The sequence below is a fragment of the Archocentrus centrarchus genome, chromosome 18 (assembly GCF_007364275.1).
Source record: "Archocentrus centrarchus isolate MPI-CPG fArcCen1 chromosome 18, fArcCen1, whole genome shotgun sequence".
Lineage (NCBI taxonomy): Eukaryota > Metazoa > Chordata > Actinopteri > Cichliformes > Cichlidae > Archocentrus > Archocentrus centrarchus.
This window is the reverse complement of record NC_044363.1, coordinates 19832864-19848903: the sequence shown is the minus strand read 5'-3', so window position 1 is coordinate 19848903 and position 16040 is coordinate 19832864. Positions and strand designations below refer to the sequence as shown.

General features: G+C 41.2%; 3 protein-coding genes across 3 annotated transcripts; 1 reads left to right on the top strand and 2 right to left on the bottom strand.

Annotated features, from left to right (window-relative positions):
- Positions 1-119: 119 nt before the first annotated feature.
- On the bottom strand, positions 120-5905 carry tinf2 (TERF1 (TRF1)-interacting nuclear factor 2). The gene is made up of 10 exons (XM_030753275.1): positions 5522-5905; positions 5199-5401; positions 3046-3135; positions 2607-2702; positions 2397-2507; positions 2108-2231; positions 1197-2022; positions 838-896; positions 669-745; positions 120-541 (listed from the first exon to the last, which is right to left on the bottom strand). Exons 1-10 carry the CDS (start codon positions 5547-5549, stop codon positions 422-424), a joined length of 1734 nt encoding a protein of 577 aa, XP_030609135.1. The 5' UTR covers positions 5550-5905; the 3' UTR covers positions 120-421.
- A 2213-nt stretch (positions 5906-8118) lies between these two features.
- On the top strand, positions 8119-11503 carry cideb (cell death inducing DFFA like effector b). Its single transcript, XM_030753312.1, has 5 exons — positions 8119-8247; positions 8699-8813; positions 9519-9677; positions 9785-9975; positions 10811-11503. Exons 1-5 carry the CDS (start codon positions 8222-8224, stop codon positions 10950-10952), a joined length of 633 nt encoding a protein of 210 aa, XP_030609172.1. The 5' UTR covers positions 8119-8221; the 3' UTR covers positions 10953-11503.
- On the bottom strand, positions 11487-15479 carry homezb (homeobox and leucine zipper encoding b). Its single transcript, XM_030753284.1, has 2 exons — positions 15266-15479; positions 11487-13216 (listed from the first exon to the last, which is right to left on the bottom strand). The coding sequence occupies exon 2, from the start codon at positions 13198-13200 to the stop codon at positions 11725-11727; it is 1476 nt and encodes a 491-aa protein (XP_030609144.1). The 5' UTR covers positions 13201-13216; positions 15266-15479; the 3' UTR covers positions 11487-11724.
- Between the last annotated feature and the right edge of the window lie 561 nt (positions 15480-16040).

The following is a 16040-nucleotide window of genomic DNA, read 5'->3' as shown; positions in this document are numbered from 1 at the left end:
ACATATTAGTTGATGAGGAGCTGTGTGAGAGCTTTTGCCTTCATTGATGAACCAAACTGTGCAGCGCTGTGGTCTGATCACACCTTTTATTTTGCATTTTATTTAAAGTAGCAATTTCACAAAAAACACATACACAATGTCACAAACATTATAGGCTTAAAATATTACATAATTCAAATAAAAATATTTCAAATTTGTAACAGACAATATAATGACAAAACCCATTTAAAAACTGTATGAACTTGCCTGTAAGCAGAGGTATATTTTCCATGATGGTCAAACTACATATTCAAGTTTTAATCAGCCTGAATCGGGTGTAATTCAAGCAAATGGAAGATAAAAACATCCTTTAGTCAGAATAGCATTCAAAAGAAAACAAGACTTCCCTTTTCTGTCCATGAAGCTGGTGGAGGAAAGCCCATCACCTCCGTTTATTTGCAGCAGACCATAAGTGGCGCTGGGTCATCGCAGGTTTCCAGAACTCCCTCAGGGTGGGGACGTACGTGCCGTGTTTGGTCTTGTAGTAACGTTTCGTAAACAGCTGGGAGAGACAGTTTAGTTTGTTAGGAGGTTGCAGTTATAGTAGGACTGAAAGTGGTCACTTTTTTTTCTTCCACAAAGCAAAGATTGGATACATTTTTGCCTAACAGTTAAGTGAGCATACATACCCTGACTTTGAAGTTCTTCGTCGCCTCGTCCTCTGAATCAGCTACATAGTCGTCACTGTCTCCTGGAACGGCCGGCACTTGTAAACAAAAAATACACACGGATAAGCTCAAATCTGTGCAGGTGATCATACAGCTTTTATGACCTGCATTTATTTTACTGTGTTGTCACCTGCGTTACTGCGCTGCTGAGAGGGAGAGCTGCTCGCGCTCTGCAGTACTGGATGATTTCTGTTGATGGGAAACAACAGGAGCTGTTAACTGGTGCCTGACAGGGGAAGTTGAGCTGATCTGCTTAGCTCGCTGCACTTATATTTCTCACAGACAAAAGAAACCAGAAATATGAAACTAAATCAGATGTTTTTATTGTATTTAGACAGTTTAAACCGTGAGCTACAATTTCACTGATCAATATTTTTATTGCAAAGGTGTTCTGAAACATATACACAGCCCTAACTTAACCAATATGTTATATTTATTCACATGGACCCCAGGCTTGGTGTATTGCTGCTATGCACTTTAGTCTCTTACTCTTTATCATGTAAGCCAGGAAACTCTGTGTCTGGCGTTAGACAGCTGCTTGTTCGTCTCTGTGTCTGCGCTTTGGCTGGCGACTTCCTTCTCCACTTGTTTTGAGGCTTATAAGGGGATTTTCCTCCTGTGCTGGACTCGTTTGATCTGAGAGAAGTGTCAGACATTTTTTCAATGATAACTCTGGGCTGCACGCTGAGACAGGAGGCAAAAACGGAGCAGAGGTGTTGATCTGCAGGTAGATGGAGCGATTTAAGACCCAGCTCTCTCATACGGGCTGCCAGGACCTCCCTGCTACATCCCTCTTTTTTTATAGTCTCTGCTCGATCTTCCGTCCTTCTCTGGTCACTTTTACTCTGCGTCTGCCTGCTTAGTCTGTCTTCCACAGGTCTCATTAAACCTAAAACTTCCTCCTCCTCCAAGTCGCTTTCTCCTCTGTCAGATTGCTTGCGCTTCACTCCACTGCTTCGGCTTAAGGTGCTCCTCTCCTGCTCCGCTCTGTCTTCTTTTGCTCCACCCTTTTTGGGTTTTTGCCTTGTTTTCACTGAAGTAAACTTTGAGTTCAGGTGCTTGTCCGTTGCATCGCTGGCTAGACCATCACTTCTCTGTGTTCTTTTATGGCCAGAGTTCATGACTGGGACGTCATCACTAGATATCAGGCCAATAACAGGTGTGATAAATGAAGTTTGGTTTGCTGGCTTGGAGCCGTTGGACTCGTCCACTGACGACTTCCTGGCTGCTGTCAGCTGATCTGACAGGACTCTTCCAGACGGCGGCAAAGAAAGTGAAGCCAGGATGGAGTCTCCCATATTCTGAGGTAGTGATGCTGCAAAAAGCAAAGAACATCATCACGAACTGACACTCAGCCTTCTAGTCACAGTTGTCATTGAAAAGACGTTATCTTATTCAACCTGCTGACTCCAGGTGACCCAGACAGGTTTCGTGCTGAAGTAAAATCTTCAGAAGCTGGGGCTGCGTGGCCGCCCGTGCACACTCCTCCAGGACAGGGGGGGCGTCAGCGAGCCACGCCACGGTCTGCGAAAAATAAAATGAACAGGTTCTTTGTTTGTCGTAAAACCAAACTGTTAGATAATCTATTGAATTCATACAAGTATAGAAACCATAAAAGCACCAACGATAAGAGAAATGAATCAGATCCAACACTGAAAAAAAGCAGCTCTTCTCGAAAGCACTCATCACCTGAGCTAGGTTGGGAACTGGAAGCAGCTGGTCCAATCGAACCAAAAACTCCCACAGGAGCTTTTCCAGTTCCTGGTCAAACGTTGTTCCGTAATCCACAGGAAAAACTTCCTGTCAGGAGAGAGCATAAAATAGCAAACATCAATTAAACGGATTAAAATAAGCAGCCGTTAGAGCTGCTAAAGTGTCCTTTAGAGGCGAGGTGCTCACCTTGAAGAACTTCTCTCTAATTGCTGGGTCTGTGAAGAACATGCGAATCAAAGAGTGGAAATCTCTGACTGTCCTCATTAGTTTCACATCCTTCTTCTGTGAATCATAAAAGAAGAAATTACATTTTTCCCCCCCATTAGACCATCTTTTGCTGTGCCCTTAAGTATTTTTAAAAATGAGTCCTAAGACAGAGCTGTAAAGTGAATTAATATAAAATCCACATTGGGACACAATAATGTTACCTTTTTGAATGTGTGTATAAAACATGTAACTTGCAAAGTATACTGCTGAAGCGCACTGAAAGCTGTTCCCTAAATATTAAGAGGTTCAAGTGCGCAGTGTTTAATTCTGTAATCAGCTCCATGTTTTATAGTTGGTGACTGAAATGAATCAATGTTGAATCGAGAAAAGGGGAAGTCTGATGTGTGGCGTCACTTACCTTAGAAGGTCCAGCAGGAACACAGACCCTTTCCAGATGTTCCTCAATCACCTCAACATCAGGCTGTGTACTGCACAACTCCAAGATCAGCTGAAAAGAAGGTGAATGTTGTTAAAAATACACGAGGCAATGAACATCTGTCTACTGAGAAATGAAGGGTACGGTCCCCGCCCCCACTCTCACGACCTCTGTTAGGACTGCCATCGTATTTCTGTCCTTTTATAACCTGTGTTTTTCTCTGCTTTATGAAAAGGTCTGCAAGGTGTGAGTGAATGAGTGTGTGTGCTAATTACTAAGTGCAGCTACCCGGTCATGATTCTCACAGTTATTATAGTTTTACTTTTTTTTTTTTAGCAGTTGAAATTAAAAGATAGAATAAAAACACAACTTTCCATGGTATGTAGACATGCTAATCCCAATTTAAAAAAAAAAATCTGGGATTCATTCACCTTCCCACGTTCCAACCTGCCACACCTGTGTCCACTTGCAGTGCTGGTAGTGTGCTTTGTGTTTAAGTCTGAAGGAGTTTGAAGGAGTTTGTAGAGGTGAGCTGCCTTTTTTGGAGCCGTTTTCTCAGCTTTAGGGAGGCATGTTCCTGTGTTTTGGTTTGTTTCTTTTGGCCGGGTTATTGAAATTGAAATTCTTTAGATAGATATTGTTTTGGATGTGGCTCATTCTGATGGCAATTTCAACTAGAGTTGAAGAACAGCATACACTATACGAACACTTCTTAATGTCTGAATTTGGGACTTTTCAGTCCTGTTGCTACAGGTATATAAAAATCAACTGTAAGTGGTGTTATTGCAAAGTGGAAGCGTTTAGGAACCAAAGCAACTCAACCACTCAGTGTCAGACCGCGCAGTGTTACAGAGCACGGTCACTGAGTGCTGAGGCGCATAGCATAACATCAGCATAAAAACTGTGCACAGTGAGCTTCCTGGTAGGGGGTTTCCATGGCCGAGCAGCTCCTGTAAGTGTAATGTGTAGGTGGTCCAGGACTTTTGTCCATATAATGGAAGTTGATGGCTTGCTCCATTGGGTTGAATTCAATTAATATTTACTTATATAATGCCAATTCACAACAATCGCCTTTATACTGTAAGGTAATGACCCTACAATCTTCTGGAGAAAATCCCAGCAATCAAGTGACCCCGCGTTAGCAGCTCTTTGCAAAGGTGGGAAAGAAAAACTCGCTTTTAACAAGAAATCTCCATCAGAACCAGGCTCAGGGAGGGGCAGCCATCTGCCACGACTGGTTATGAAAGAGAAGCTAAAAGAAAGTGAGCACAGGGAGACGGGACAAAACGCGGACTGAAGGAGAGAGAAGACAAAAATGTAACGATGTGCTGCAGTGGTATATAAACACATGGGGAGTGGAGAGGAAGTGCTCAGTGCATCACAGTTACAGCAGCAGCCTAGGCCTATTGCAGCATACCTAAGAGAGGGTTCAGTGTCACCTGATCTGGCTCTAACTATAAGGAGGAGGAAAAAGATTTTAAATTCAATCCTGGATTTAACAGGGAGCCAACAAAGAGAAGCCAATGGGAGAAATATGCTCTCTTTCTAGCATGAATTAGTTTTTGAGCATCACTCTGAGACAAGATGTTTCTAAGCAAATGTAGAAAAGGAGTCCTACATATTTGTTTAATATGTGCATTGAAGGACATATCCTGGTCAAAAATGACCTCACAATGATATTGGAGGCCAAGGTAATGCCATCCAGAGTAAGTAGTGGTTAGACACAATGTTTCTAAGATTTTTAGGGCCAAATATAAAAACCTCAGTTTGGGCTCAATTAAAATGTTGAAACAGAAACACTGTAATGTCAAATGGAGGGAGGATTAAGCAAAATATTAAAAGTACAGCCAGCAAATTCATGCTTTTTTCCTGATCAAGGATGTGTTTTCCAGCAATGACGTTAGGATGATGTGACCCATGTTTCACTCCTTTTTTTGTGCTTTTTCAAGCCCTCATGAACACACAAACCCAAATGCTACATCTGCAGAGGTGGTGTGCCATTCTCTCTCTCTCACACACACACACACACACACACACACACACACACACACACACACACACACAGAAGACAGTACAGTGTTTGAGCATCATAATCAGCACCCATCTAACTCTGATTACCCTTCTGTAATACTTACTCTTGCTCTCAGCCCCACTGCCAGCTTGCCCTGGTGTCTCACAGTGAGCAACCCTGGCACAGCCTCACAGGCGGAGGTCACAAACTCCTCCACAACCCCATACTGCAGCACATCCCTCTGCTTCAGCACCTTCCACAGGGCTGCAGACATCAGGCGCACAGGCGGGGCGAGCAGCTGGAGAGCAGCGAAAGGAAGGCTGGCATCTGCGCAGGAAATAAAAACAGACATCATTGCCTACTCAATCATATTTGCATGAGTTCCCGACAATAACACACGGTGATAGTGGCAGATGCTACATGTTCCAGTTTAAACGTATCACTCACCGTTTCCCTTTGGTTTTCTTGTGTCCATTTCACTGAGCCTAAAGTTGAGAAGGAGACCTGCCCAAAAGCTGACGTTAACAGATTCACGTTAGCTTAGCAACTTAGATTCAAAGCAGCACGAACACTAACACTGTATGCTGGCGCGCTTATTTAGGAAAAGCTGCTCAAATAACGTACTAGCTCCAGTTCTGTTTGGAGTCACGTATTGTTAAACATAAGTGAGACTATTATTGTTCCGCCGGTACAGACAAAACTAGCTCAGGTCCATTAAAAGTTTACCCTCTCATCCTCCCGCCTTCACTGACAGGTTTACAGTCACTCGAATTAGTCATAGGACTGTGCCGAATGGGCGGTGCTTCAAGATTATGAATACAAAACACGATACTCCGCCCGGCGTGTGGTAAAATCTCTTACACAAGCGCACCCAATCATGTTTCCAGGATATGACGTACTGGCATTACCCGCCTGCAGACGCGTCATTATTGTCATAGACGTAAATATGTCTGATTATTATTCTATGGAAATATTTAGCGGGAAAAGAAATGAAAATCACATAATAGTTGAGGCGAAATTACGTGCAGAATGCCAGAAAAGACTAATTTAGAAATAAAATGTCTAATATGGGCTTAAAAATAACAAAAACCTATGTCAATATCATGAGTTTATATCACTATAACAACCTAATACACACACACACACACACACACATATATATGTCTTACAGTGCCGCCCAACTCATCGTCAAAAAGATCATCAAACAAGATTTAATAGTAGTCAAAGATAAATACAAAATGCCGTTTTTAAATGATTTCATTTATTAAAATAAAAAAAAAGTTATGCAAACCTATCTGGCCATGTGTAGAAAACTAATTGCCCCTAAACCTCATAACTGGTTGTGCCATCCTTTGTGATGACTGGCAGTGAGTCTTTCACATCATCATCATCATCATCATCATGTGGATGAATTTTGGCCCACTTTTCTTTCCAGAATTGTTTCAATGCAGCCACATTGGAGGATTTTTGAGCATGATGGCCTGTTTAAGGTCACGCCAAAACATTTCAATCTGATTTAAGTCCAGACTTTGGCTGGGTCACTCCAAAACCTTGATTTTGCTTGTTTGCGCCATTCAGAGGTGGACTTGCTGCTGTGTTTTGGATCATTGTCATGCTCTTGAGCTTCAGGGCATGAATTGATGGCTGGATACAATCCTTCAGGATTTTCTGGTAGAGAACAGAATTTATGGTTCCATCAATTACAGCAAGTTGTCCTGAAGCAACAAAGCAGCCCCAGACCATCACACTACCACCACCATGTTTGGCTGTTGGTCTAATGTTATTTCTATGAAATGAAAGTGTTACTTTTTTGCCAGATGTAACGGGACTCAAACCTTCCCAAAAAGTCCAACTTTTGTCTCATCAGTCCACAAAATATTTTCTTAAAAGTCTTGGGTATCATCAAGATGTTTTTTTGACAAACGTGAGATGAGCCTTTGTGTTCTTTTTGGTCAGCATGATGTCATTTTTACCAAGTCTCTTTCTTATTGTTGAATTATGAACTCCAACTTTAACTGAGGCAAGTGAGACCTGCAGTTCTTTTGTTGTTCTGGGTTCTTCTGTGACCTCCTGGATGAGTCGTCGATGCGCTCTTGGAGTAATTTTGGTAGGTTTTTCAATCCTGGGAAGGTTCACCACTGTTCCAAGTTTTCTGCATTTGTGGATAATGGCTCTCACCCTGGTGCACTGAAGTCCCAAAGCCTTAGAAATGACTCTGTCATCCTTTCCAGACTGATAGATGTCAGTGACTTTGTTTCTCAGCTGTTTCTTTAGTTTGCAGCATGACGTGTTGTTTTTGAGATCTTTTAGCCTGCTTCACTTTGTCAGACAGGTTCTATTTAAGTGATTTGTTGATTCAGCAGGTCTGGCAGTAATCAGGCCTGTGTGTAGCTAGTGGAACAGAACTCAGCTTTCCATAAAATGTGGTTAATCACAGTCCATTCGTGATTTAACAAGGGGTGGTGGTGGTGGTGGGGGGTGGGTACTTTTTCACCCAGAGGCAGGTAGATTTGGTAAGGATTTTTCCCATAATAAATGAAATAATTTTAAAAATGCATTTGTAGAATCTTTAATATTCAAATTTGTTTGACAATCTGAAACAAGTGAACATGACAAATATGCACAAAAACATGAAATCAGAAAGGTGGCAAATACTTTCTCATAGCAACTTAAATATGTCAGCCATAAGCTACAAAAGAGTTACTGCAGTTTGGTCCTACAGCATAAAACAACCTCCATTATACAGCCCACAGTTGGTCAGACATCACTGATAACAAGGTAATGACCCACTGAGTTAATATGGTGGTAATAATTATTAAAAGAAAGCAATGTTGAAGCTTCTTACAAAACTGTTTATGTTCATTTCTAAAATACAAATCTCAGATGCACAAATCAGAAACACCCTATAGGTTATGAGCTGTAGATGTAATTATTCAGCTTTTTGGATGAAGGGAGGTATGTCTGAGTCAAACACAATCAATACGAACTTTGCCCTGTTCTGGTCTGTATCTGAATTATCACCATGTCCGGGGCAAAGTCTGGCGGCTGGGTCAAACACGAGCAGCACGGACACTAATACGGCTTGTGACACCAAAACAGCGCACAAAACATCAGCCTGTGAGAAGAGAGGAGAAGAAACTGACGAGCATGGCTACCACATCTTCATTTATCAAGTAGGTGACAAATGAGTTTTGACCTATTGGTGCTGACCTGTGATCTCAGGCAGTACACTGCTGCTGCCAGAACCTCGAAATGATTATACAGCGTACATGGGGCCTATCCCAGCCGCCACTGGGTGAGAGGCAGGGTTCACCCTGGACAGGTGGAAATAACAACAGGAGAAGAATTATATGTGGAAAAGGGCTCCACTGGATAAGAATTAAAAACGTTTTACCCACTGAATCCCTTCTCACAGGACAGTTTGACTTATGTGAGTAAGTGAAGGTACTTGTGTAAATAACAAAACTAAAGATGGCCAAATGCCATTTATTTATTTCAGATTCCGGGTCGTGGTTGGGTCACATCAGTGTGTTATAACCTACTGGAACACTTAAGGACAACAAGTGAATCCAAGCAGATAAAAGTCCAACATTTATTTGATTAAACTTTCTCGTCTGTCCTCAGATCTGTAACCAAGCGAGTGTGGTCCCCAACACAGAGACCTTACAGGGTGTGCTGTCACAACAGGGACACCAGGAAGGGCATCACAGCAGGGACCCTGGAGGAGCTGAAGGAGAGGGTGAGAGTGACCAGGCAAAAGAAAAGCTTCCCATTAGGGTGAAACTAGTTTCAGCCAAAGATGTAGAAATTAAATGGAATTGTGGAGAAATCTATTAAATGTGTTACATCTAAAATGAATTAGAGGATGGACCTTTTAAAAATATGGACTTAATTAATCTGTGTGTGTGTGTGTGTGTGTGGGGGGGGGTAATTATGGGGATTAAAGTGCATTAAAACATTTTACATTTCAGTAGAAAATATTTCATTACGTCAAAGCTGTGACATCATCTACAAACATGATGTCATGCTTCATGATTTTTGTATAGGTTCAGATGAGGTTATGAATCCAAACAGCAGCTGTTTGTGTACAACAGCTACATCTAGAGGCTGATCAATTAATTAATTCCAAATACCTTTTTGCATTTCACAAAATTTCTGCTAATCAGGTGCCATAAAAAGTGGTTTGTAAAATAACTATGCATTACAGTTTATTAACCAATGATCATTAGGCATTAACAAAGGCTGCTGCTCTTAAAAAGGTCCTTACAATGGCATGGAAGTGATTTCCATTGAAGTCCAGATCATGTTAAATTATTATTTAATGCTATTAAACTAATTTTATGGTATTAAGAATTTTTTTTTTTTTTTTACAACTGGGAAGCAAATATTAATTTATTGATATACTCAGTATATAGATGTGGGTTTATTGTCCTCATACTGACAGGTGTGCCAGGCTTTGCTGCTCTCGCTCTCTGCGGTGTCCCTCTCTCTGGTTTGTGAGGAGGACGGTACAGAAGTAGACTCTGAAGAGTTCCTCATGACTCTACCAGACAATGTGATGCTCATGGCCCTGGAGCCTGGACAGACATGGAGACCACAACAGGTAGATTTGACCACAGAAGCTGTTTATGTATTAACACAGACTCTCTGTCTTTTTTTTTTGTCTTCTGGTGAATTTTTTTTTTTTTTTGTCTCTCTGATGCTCCTCAGGGTGCAATTGTTCCCAAAGCTCAAGACCACAACAAGCCACGTACTGGGAGAGACATAGCTCGCGTCACCTTTGACCTTTACAGGATAAGCCCCAAAGATGTGTTTGGCTCACTGAGTGTGAAGGCCACATTTCAAGGCCTGTACTCTGTGAGCGCTGACTTTCAGTGTCTTGGGCCCAAGAAAGTCCTCAGGTAAGCAAGTGGAAAGGTAAGGAGGGTTCAGAAGGTTAAAAAATAGTTAATTTGCATAAATGCTGTGCAAGCTTTCATTAGCAGAAGTAATATTCAGTCTTTTTAGCATCAACATGGAAATTTTGGCATTTTAAAAAATTGCAAAAGAACAGACAGAAGTATCCAAAGTACTTTTTTCTGTGCAAAACAGTCTTCTGTTATGCAGTTATATTGATATGCAGTATCATTCATATTTTACAGTACACCCCATGATTCACCTTTAACACAATCCAAGAGGTTGTATATTATAAGGTTGTATATGATGGCATTTTGTACCACAAATTTGGTTTAATTTTTTTAATTTGCTATTTACATCTTTGAACCTCAAACAGTAATAGTGTAATATTTTAATATAATTTGAATAAACCCATCTAAGAGGGGGGAAAAATGTCTGGTTAAACTCAGAGCCTTCTAAAAAAAACCCCAAGAAGTTGAAACCACAATGAGCTGCATTTTCTAATGGGGTTAACGCAAAATCCTGGAAAGGACAAATGTAGGATAATAAGCGCAGTAATTGGAATAGAAGTTTAAAGCAGTAGACTAAAGAAATACTCATGTACAAGTCACTGATTCTTAGTGATCAGGTCATTTCTTCATGACCACATGCTTCTTAACCTCACTGAGGAGCGGGATGGGCGTCATATATAAAGTAAAGGTTAAAAAAAAAAACTGTGGGGAAATTATCAAAAATAGCCACTTGCCCTATAGAGGGTTAAATATGACACTGGGACGTTTCCTGGATGGGCTGCAAAATGTACAAATCTTTAATCCTGATGAAACTTTGTGCTGTTTCCAGAGAAGTGCTGCGTGTAGCCTCCACCCTCCTCCAGGCCGCGGGACACCTGCTCATCACTTCTGCCACCATGATCCGCCGCGTCATTGAAGGTGCAGAGCTTTGGCAGCCACAGAGGGCCGAGTACACGGCCAGGTGGAACTGAGGGCGCCCACGTGACCAGCAGTCCTGTTTGAGAGCATCTCAATTTACTTACTGCTCAGAACCTAAAGTATTGGAAAATTATACTTTGTTTGCCCGATTAGGGAGAGAAAAAAGAAGCTGCATTGTTAAGAGGTAGCATCTGTAAATATTGTGATTGTATGAATGATGTTATATTTCTGACCATTTTCAGGTTTAAAAACAGATGACACATTTTTGATACTTCTGCCTTTACTACTTAGGGTTAGTTTAGTGACATAGCTGACTAACTGGAGATCGAGTGTCATTCCTTTGTGCAATATTATCTACTTATTATCTTTAAAACTGTCCTGTATTGGTGTTAATTTATTGTAGATTATATGTTGATGGAGATTTAAAACATCTCTGTCTTCTTTCAAACATCAATGTATTTTCTGTGTGCACTGAGAAAAAAGTCATTAATTTTTTTAATCTATAAGTTTTTTGCTGTAACTAATCAGAGGAGTCATGCTGGAAGAACAATTAAAGTGCTTTTATTTAAACAATAAAAACAGCTGCAAAACATAAAACGACTAAAACTGCATGTAGATCTTTTGAAAATACTGCACATACTACATAACTAATAGCAGTAATAAAAAAAGGAAACAATATGAAATGTCACAAGAGGCCGGTCTAACTTGGGAACTTGCTAATCAACTTGACAGCTGCCTGAGAAACAGAAGAAATAAAAGATGATCTGGCTTTGTTTTCTTATTAGCTGCAAGAGCTGTTGTGTCATTTTCACTCTGGAGGGATCTTCACATTTTCCTCCTCGCTGTAGCTTCTTCTCCCTTGAGGTTCATCACACAAGAGTTCACGCTCTTAGCTGAATTTACTTTGACCATCGCAGTCATGTACTGCCGATACTTGACGCTGGCCAGTACCTGACTGTGCTGCTCCTGGTTCATCCAGCGAGGCCTCCCTCTTTTGATGAAATAGCGCATGTCACTGAACCACTGAACTAGCGCCAAGCGGGAGATGCCAATCAGCCTAGCCAGCTGGCCGTACTGCTCCTTGTCTGGATACTGGCAGTGCAGGAAAGCCATCTTCAACATCGCCAGCTGATTTGGCGTCTTGCAGCGCAGCCGAATGGGAGGTGTCGACTGGGCGGGGGCAGGTGGATCATCCGCAGAGGTGGGGCTGTTTTTTATCTGGATGAGATCCTTTGGTTTGTCAGTGTAGGTGATGGCAACACTCTGATCTGTCTCTGCATGCAGATCTCCAGCCTCTTTTTCTTTTTGGACCACAAATTCTGTGTTTGCGGTGGAGCAGGGATCGCCGGCTCTCTGCAGCAGGTCGATGTCCAGCACTAGGGATGCACCGAACATTTGGCTTTCAGACTGGAGGTCCAGCAGGGAACTGAGGGCCAGAGGTGCATCACACTCCTCCTGGATGGACTTTAAACTTTTGTTGACTCCTGCATTTCTTTTTTTTCTGCTGAAAGGCATTTCCTCTGACTTGGTGCACTTTTGGACCTCGCTTTCAACTTCCTCAATCCTTGCTTCTACTCTTCCAGCTCCCTCTATCATCTCCTCCTTATCCTGCTTCACTCTCTTCTTTCCCATCTTTTCTTTCACTGTTGTCCTTTTTCGCTTTCGCATATTGCTTTTTTCTTCTTTTTTGTCCTCCTTCACTGGTTGCTTCTCCTTTATTTCTCTCTCCAATGGCTCATTAACCTTCACACTTTCTCCTCTCACTCCCATTTCCTTTGCACTCCCACCAAACCCTCTGACTCTTCTCTTCTGTTTCTCTCTCTTCTCTCTTCCATCCTCCATTACCTCTCCCTCTGACTCATTTTGAAGCTCTTTCTTTTCCGGAGCAACTGTCTGACTTGAGTTGAACTTGCTTCGGACCTCATAGATGTCTTTATAGTCCCAGCTGATGCCGTAGCGGAGCCTCTGCACCATGAACCACGCCCTCACCTGGTCTGGGTGCAGGGAGCACCGTTCTGCCAGTTCGGTGGTCTGTCGCTGCGTTAGGTACGGGAACCTGTCAAAGGCCTCGTCCAGCTCTGCTGCCCCGTTCACCTGTAGGTTGATCTGGTGTGAGTGCACCCATACGAGCTTCCTATTCTCAGAGACCAAGGGCAGGCACACCACACCGCTTTGGTTCATACTGAGAGTCATGGGGGTAGCGTTCATGTCTGAGAAAGCTCGAGTCTCTTCACGCGCGCTAGATGGTTTCTGTCCGAGCCCGTGGAGCCCTTCATCAGCAAAGTGCCTCATCTTACTCATCTGTGGTGACGGACTCCTGATGGACACATAAATAAAATCCTGTGAGGACAAAATTTCTCAGGAGGATTTTGATGAATATTTATTTCTTAGGCAATGCCTTCTCTGGATGTGCCTACCAGAGACACTTTTAAAGTATTATTTTAGCTATAAATATGGGGTTATTTTTATTTTCAGAAAATGTAAAAAATGACTTAAGCTGTGAAGAGAGATTTTACCCATAATATTGAACCCCACTCTAATCAAATGAAGGCATTTTTCCATTATTGTACAGCAGTAATACACTACACACAGTGTACTACACTCAGTAGTACACTCAAAATAACTCAGATTTACAATAAAGTGGACAAAGTATTAAAAGTAGTATCACTATAATGGAAAAATCCTATCATTTACTAATAAATATCCTCCATTCAAAATGTTGTACCGAGGAACAAAATAAAGCAAAAGCACACATGTATAATGGCAGTTCGACTGATATAATGATACTCGGTTATAATTATAAAGACACTGAACTTTGACAGGTCTCTTTGCTGTCCTGCAAAAAAACTAAGTACACCCTTATTGCTCGCTAAATAGCAGCCAGGTGCTGCTAATCAAATGTACTCAATTAACTCATTATCAGCAAGTGTGAGCACCTCTATAAAAGCACAAGTTTGGGCAGTTTGCTACTCTGAAGCATTCAAGTCGTGTGTTAACACAATGCCACAATCTTCCAAGGAACGGACATCCCAGCAGAGTCACCCAAAGGTCAGACTGCAACAAACCCAAGAGCTGCATCTCAGACTCTACAGGCCTCAGTTAATGTTTTAAATGTTAAATAAAATTCATGAGAGATCAATTAGTAAAAGACTGAAGATGTATGGCTCATCTGAAAGGGTTACCGGGAGAAAGCCTCTCCTCTCTAAAAGAACACGTAAGCATACCTTAGATTTGCAAAGTTACATCTGAACAAATCACAAGTCTTATGGAATAATGTCCTCTGGACAGATGAGACCAAAGTGGGGACGTCTGACTATAAGGCAGAGCACCACGTTCAGTGAAAACCAAACACAGCACATCAGCACAAACACCTCATACCAACTGTCAGCGCAGTGGTCGAGGGATGATGATTTATGCACGTTTTGCAGCCGCAGGACCTGGGCACCTTGCAGTCACTGAGTCGACCATGAATTCCTCTGTATACTAAAGTATTCTAGGGTCAAATGTAAGCCCATCTGTCTGTCAGCTGAAATTGGGTCATGCAACAGGACAACGATCCCAAGCACAGCAGCAAATCTGCAACAGAATGGCTGAAAAAGAAAAGAATCAAAGTGCTGCAATGACCCAGTCAAAGTCCAGACCTCAACCTGATTGAAATGCTGTGGAGGGACCTTAAAAGAGCTGTGCGTAAATGAATGAACTGAAGCAACAACAAATGGGTTGCTTCAGTGAGAGACTGATAAAATATGTAGTGCTGTGATTACCTCAAATTATGGTTGCTTGTCGTGGAAAAAAAAGCAATTGTCTATGTGTTTTTTTTAGTCTAATATCTTTGCTTATATTGGTAAATATGCTGCATTTAAAAGGGGGTTATATATAAAATAATGACTTGTTTTATAAGTGTCTTTATGACTCTGCATTATTGTACCTACTCTGTGTTCCACATTCTCATCAATCCAGTCCTTTTTGGCATCTTAACATAACTTTATAAACCTGTTATGTTATATTTGCTGCAGTTTCTGAAGCCCCCTTGGGCTGATCTCACTTGAAAAAGATATTTTTAATGTCAATGAGACTTTTTACCTGATAAATAAGAGGAAAGACACTAAATACGACATAAAAAACATATAAAATAAAATTATCCTTAAGGTATTTTAGTACTCTAAATGACTTTTAATACTTTTTATGCTATTTTTCCAATGATTTGAAAGGATGGGTGCATCCAAACTGCAGCTTGTGAATTTCATTTTAGCTAAGCAGCTAAACAAGCTAACTATAACTAATAAACTTTAGCTAGCTACACTCTGATGTTAGTCTATCTTATTGCTTGCCGCTGACCTCTCTGATCCAGTCAGGAGCGACTTACCCTGTTAAAGTGCTTTGGTTACCTTCCCTGATCGCATCCCTGCTTCTTCCGAGCCGCTGAGGTCGTTAGCATTACAGCGCTGAAAGCACAGGTTAAGTTAGCTAGTCTGGGTATTTTTTTTTTTTTTCCGCATACACAAAGCTTTGGCGCCCCCAACCGAGGTTTTCACAAAAAAAATTCTAACCGTTGTTCCCTCCTCAGCCTTTGAACACGTGGCAAAAATGTACACACACAATATCTGCAGTAAAATCCACATACATCAATTTTTCTGCTGTTTTTTCCTTTCATAAATCACTCATCTTCAGCATTGATTAAACTGTTAAAAAAAAAAAAATCATGATTTTAACCCTTTTAATGTCAGTTTAATTATTTGAATATAATTATTTATTTAAAACCCCCACAAAAATCTAATGATTTTCCCTATAGTGAATAGTAGGGGGATGGGGCATTGGTGATGATTTGAATCTTGGACATGTCAAAGATTAGTAACAAAACTGATTTGATTGCTTTTGCATTTTTACGTAGTGTCACATACTCACTCTGGACACCTTTGTGGCCACAAATGCCCCACTGACTACCATTAAAACCACATTTAAAAAAATAATAAAACCATGTATTTTGTAATGTCAGCATTTCATTTTGAAGAAAAGTGAAAAGAAAAACAAGAAGAGTATGAATGACATATAAGAGTAAAAGACACACACTTTACTAAAGACAAACATTTTACTAAATTCATGCCACAAAATGATCACCAAAAAAAGGGGGAAAATGTGCA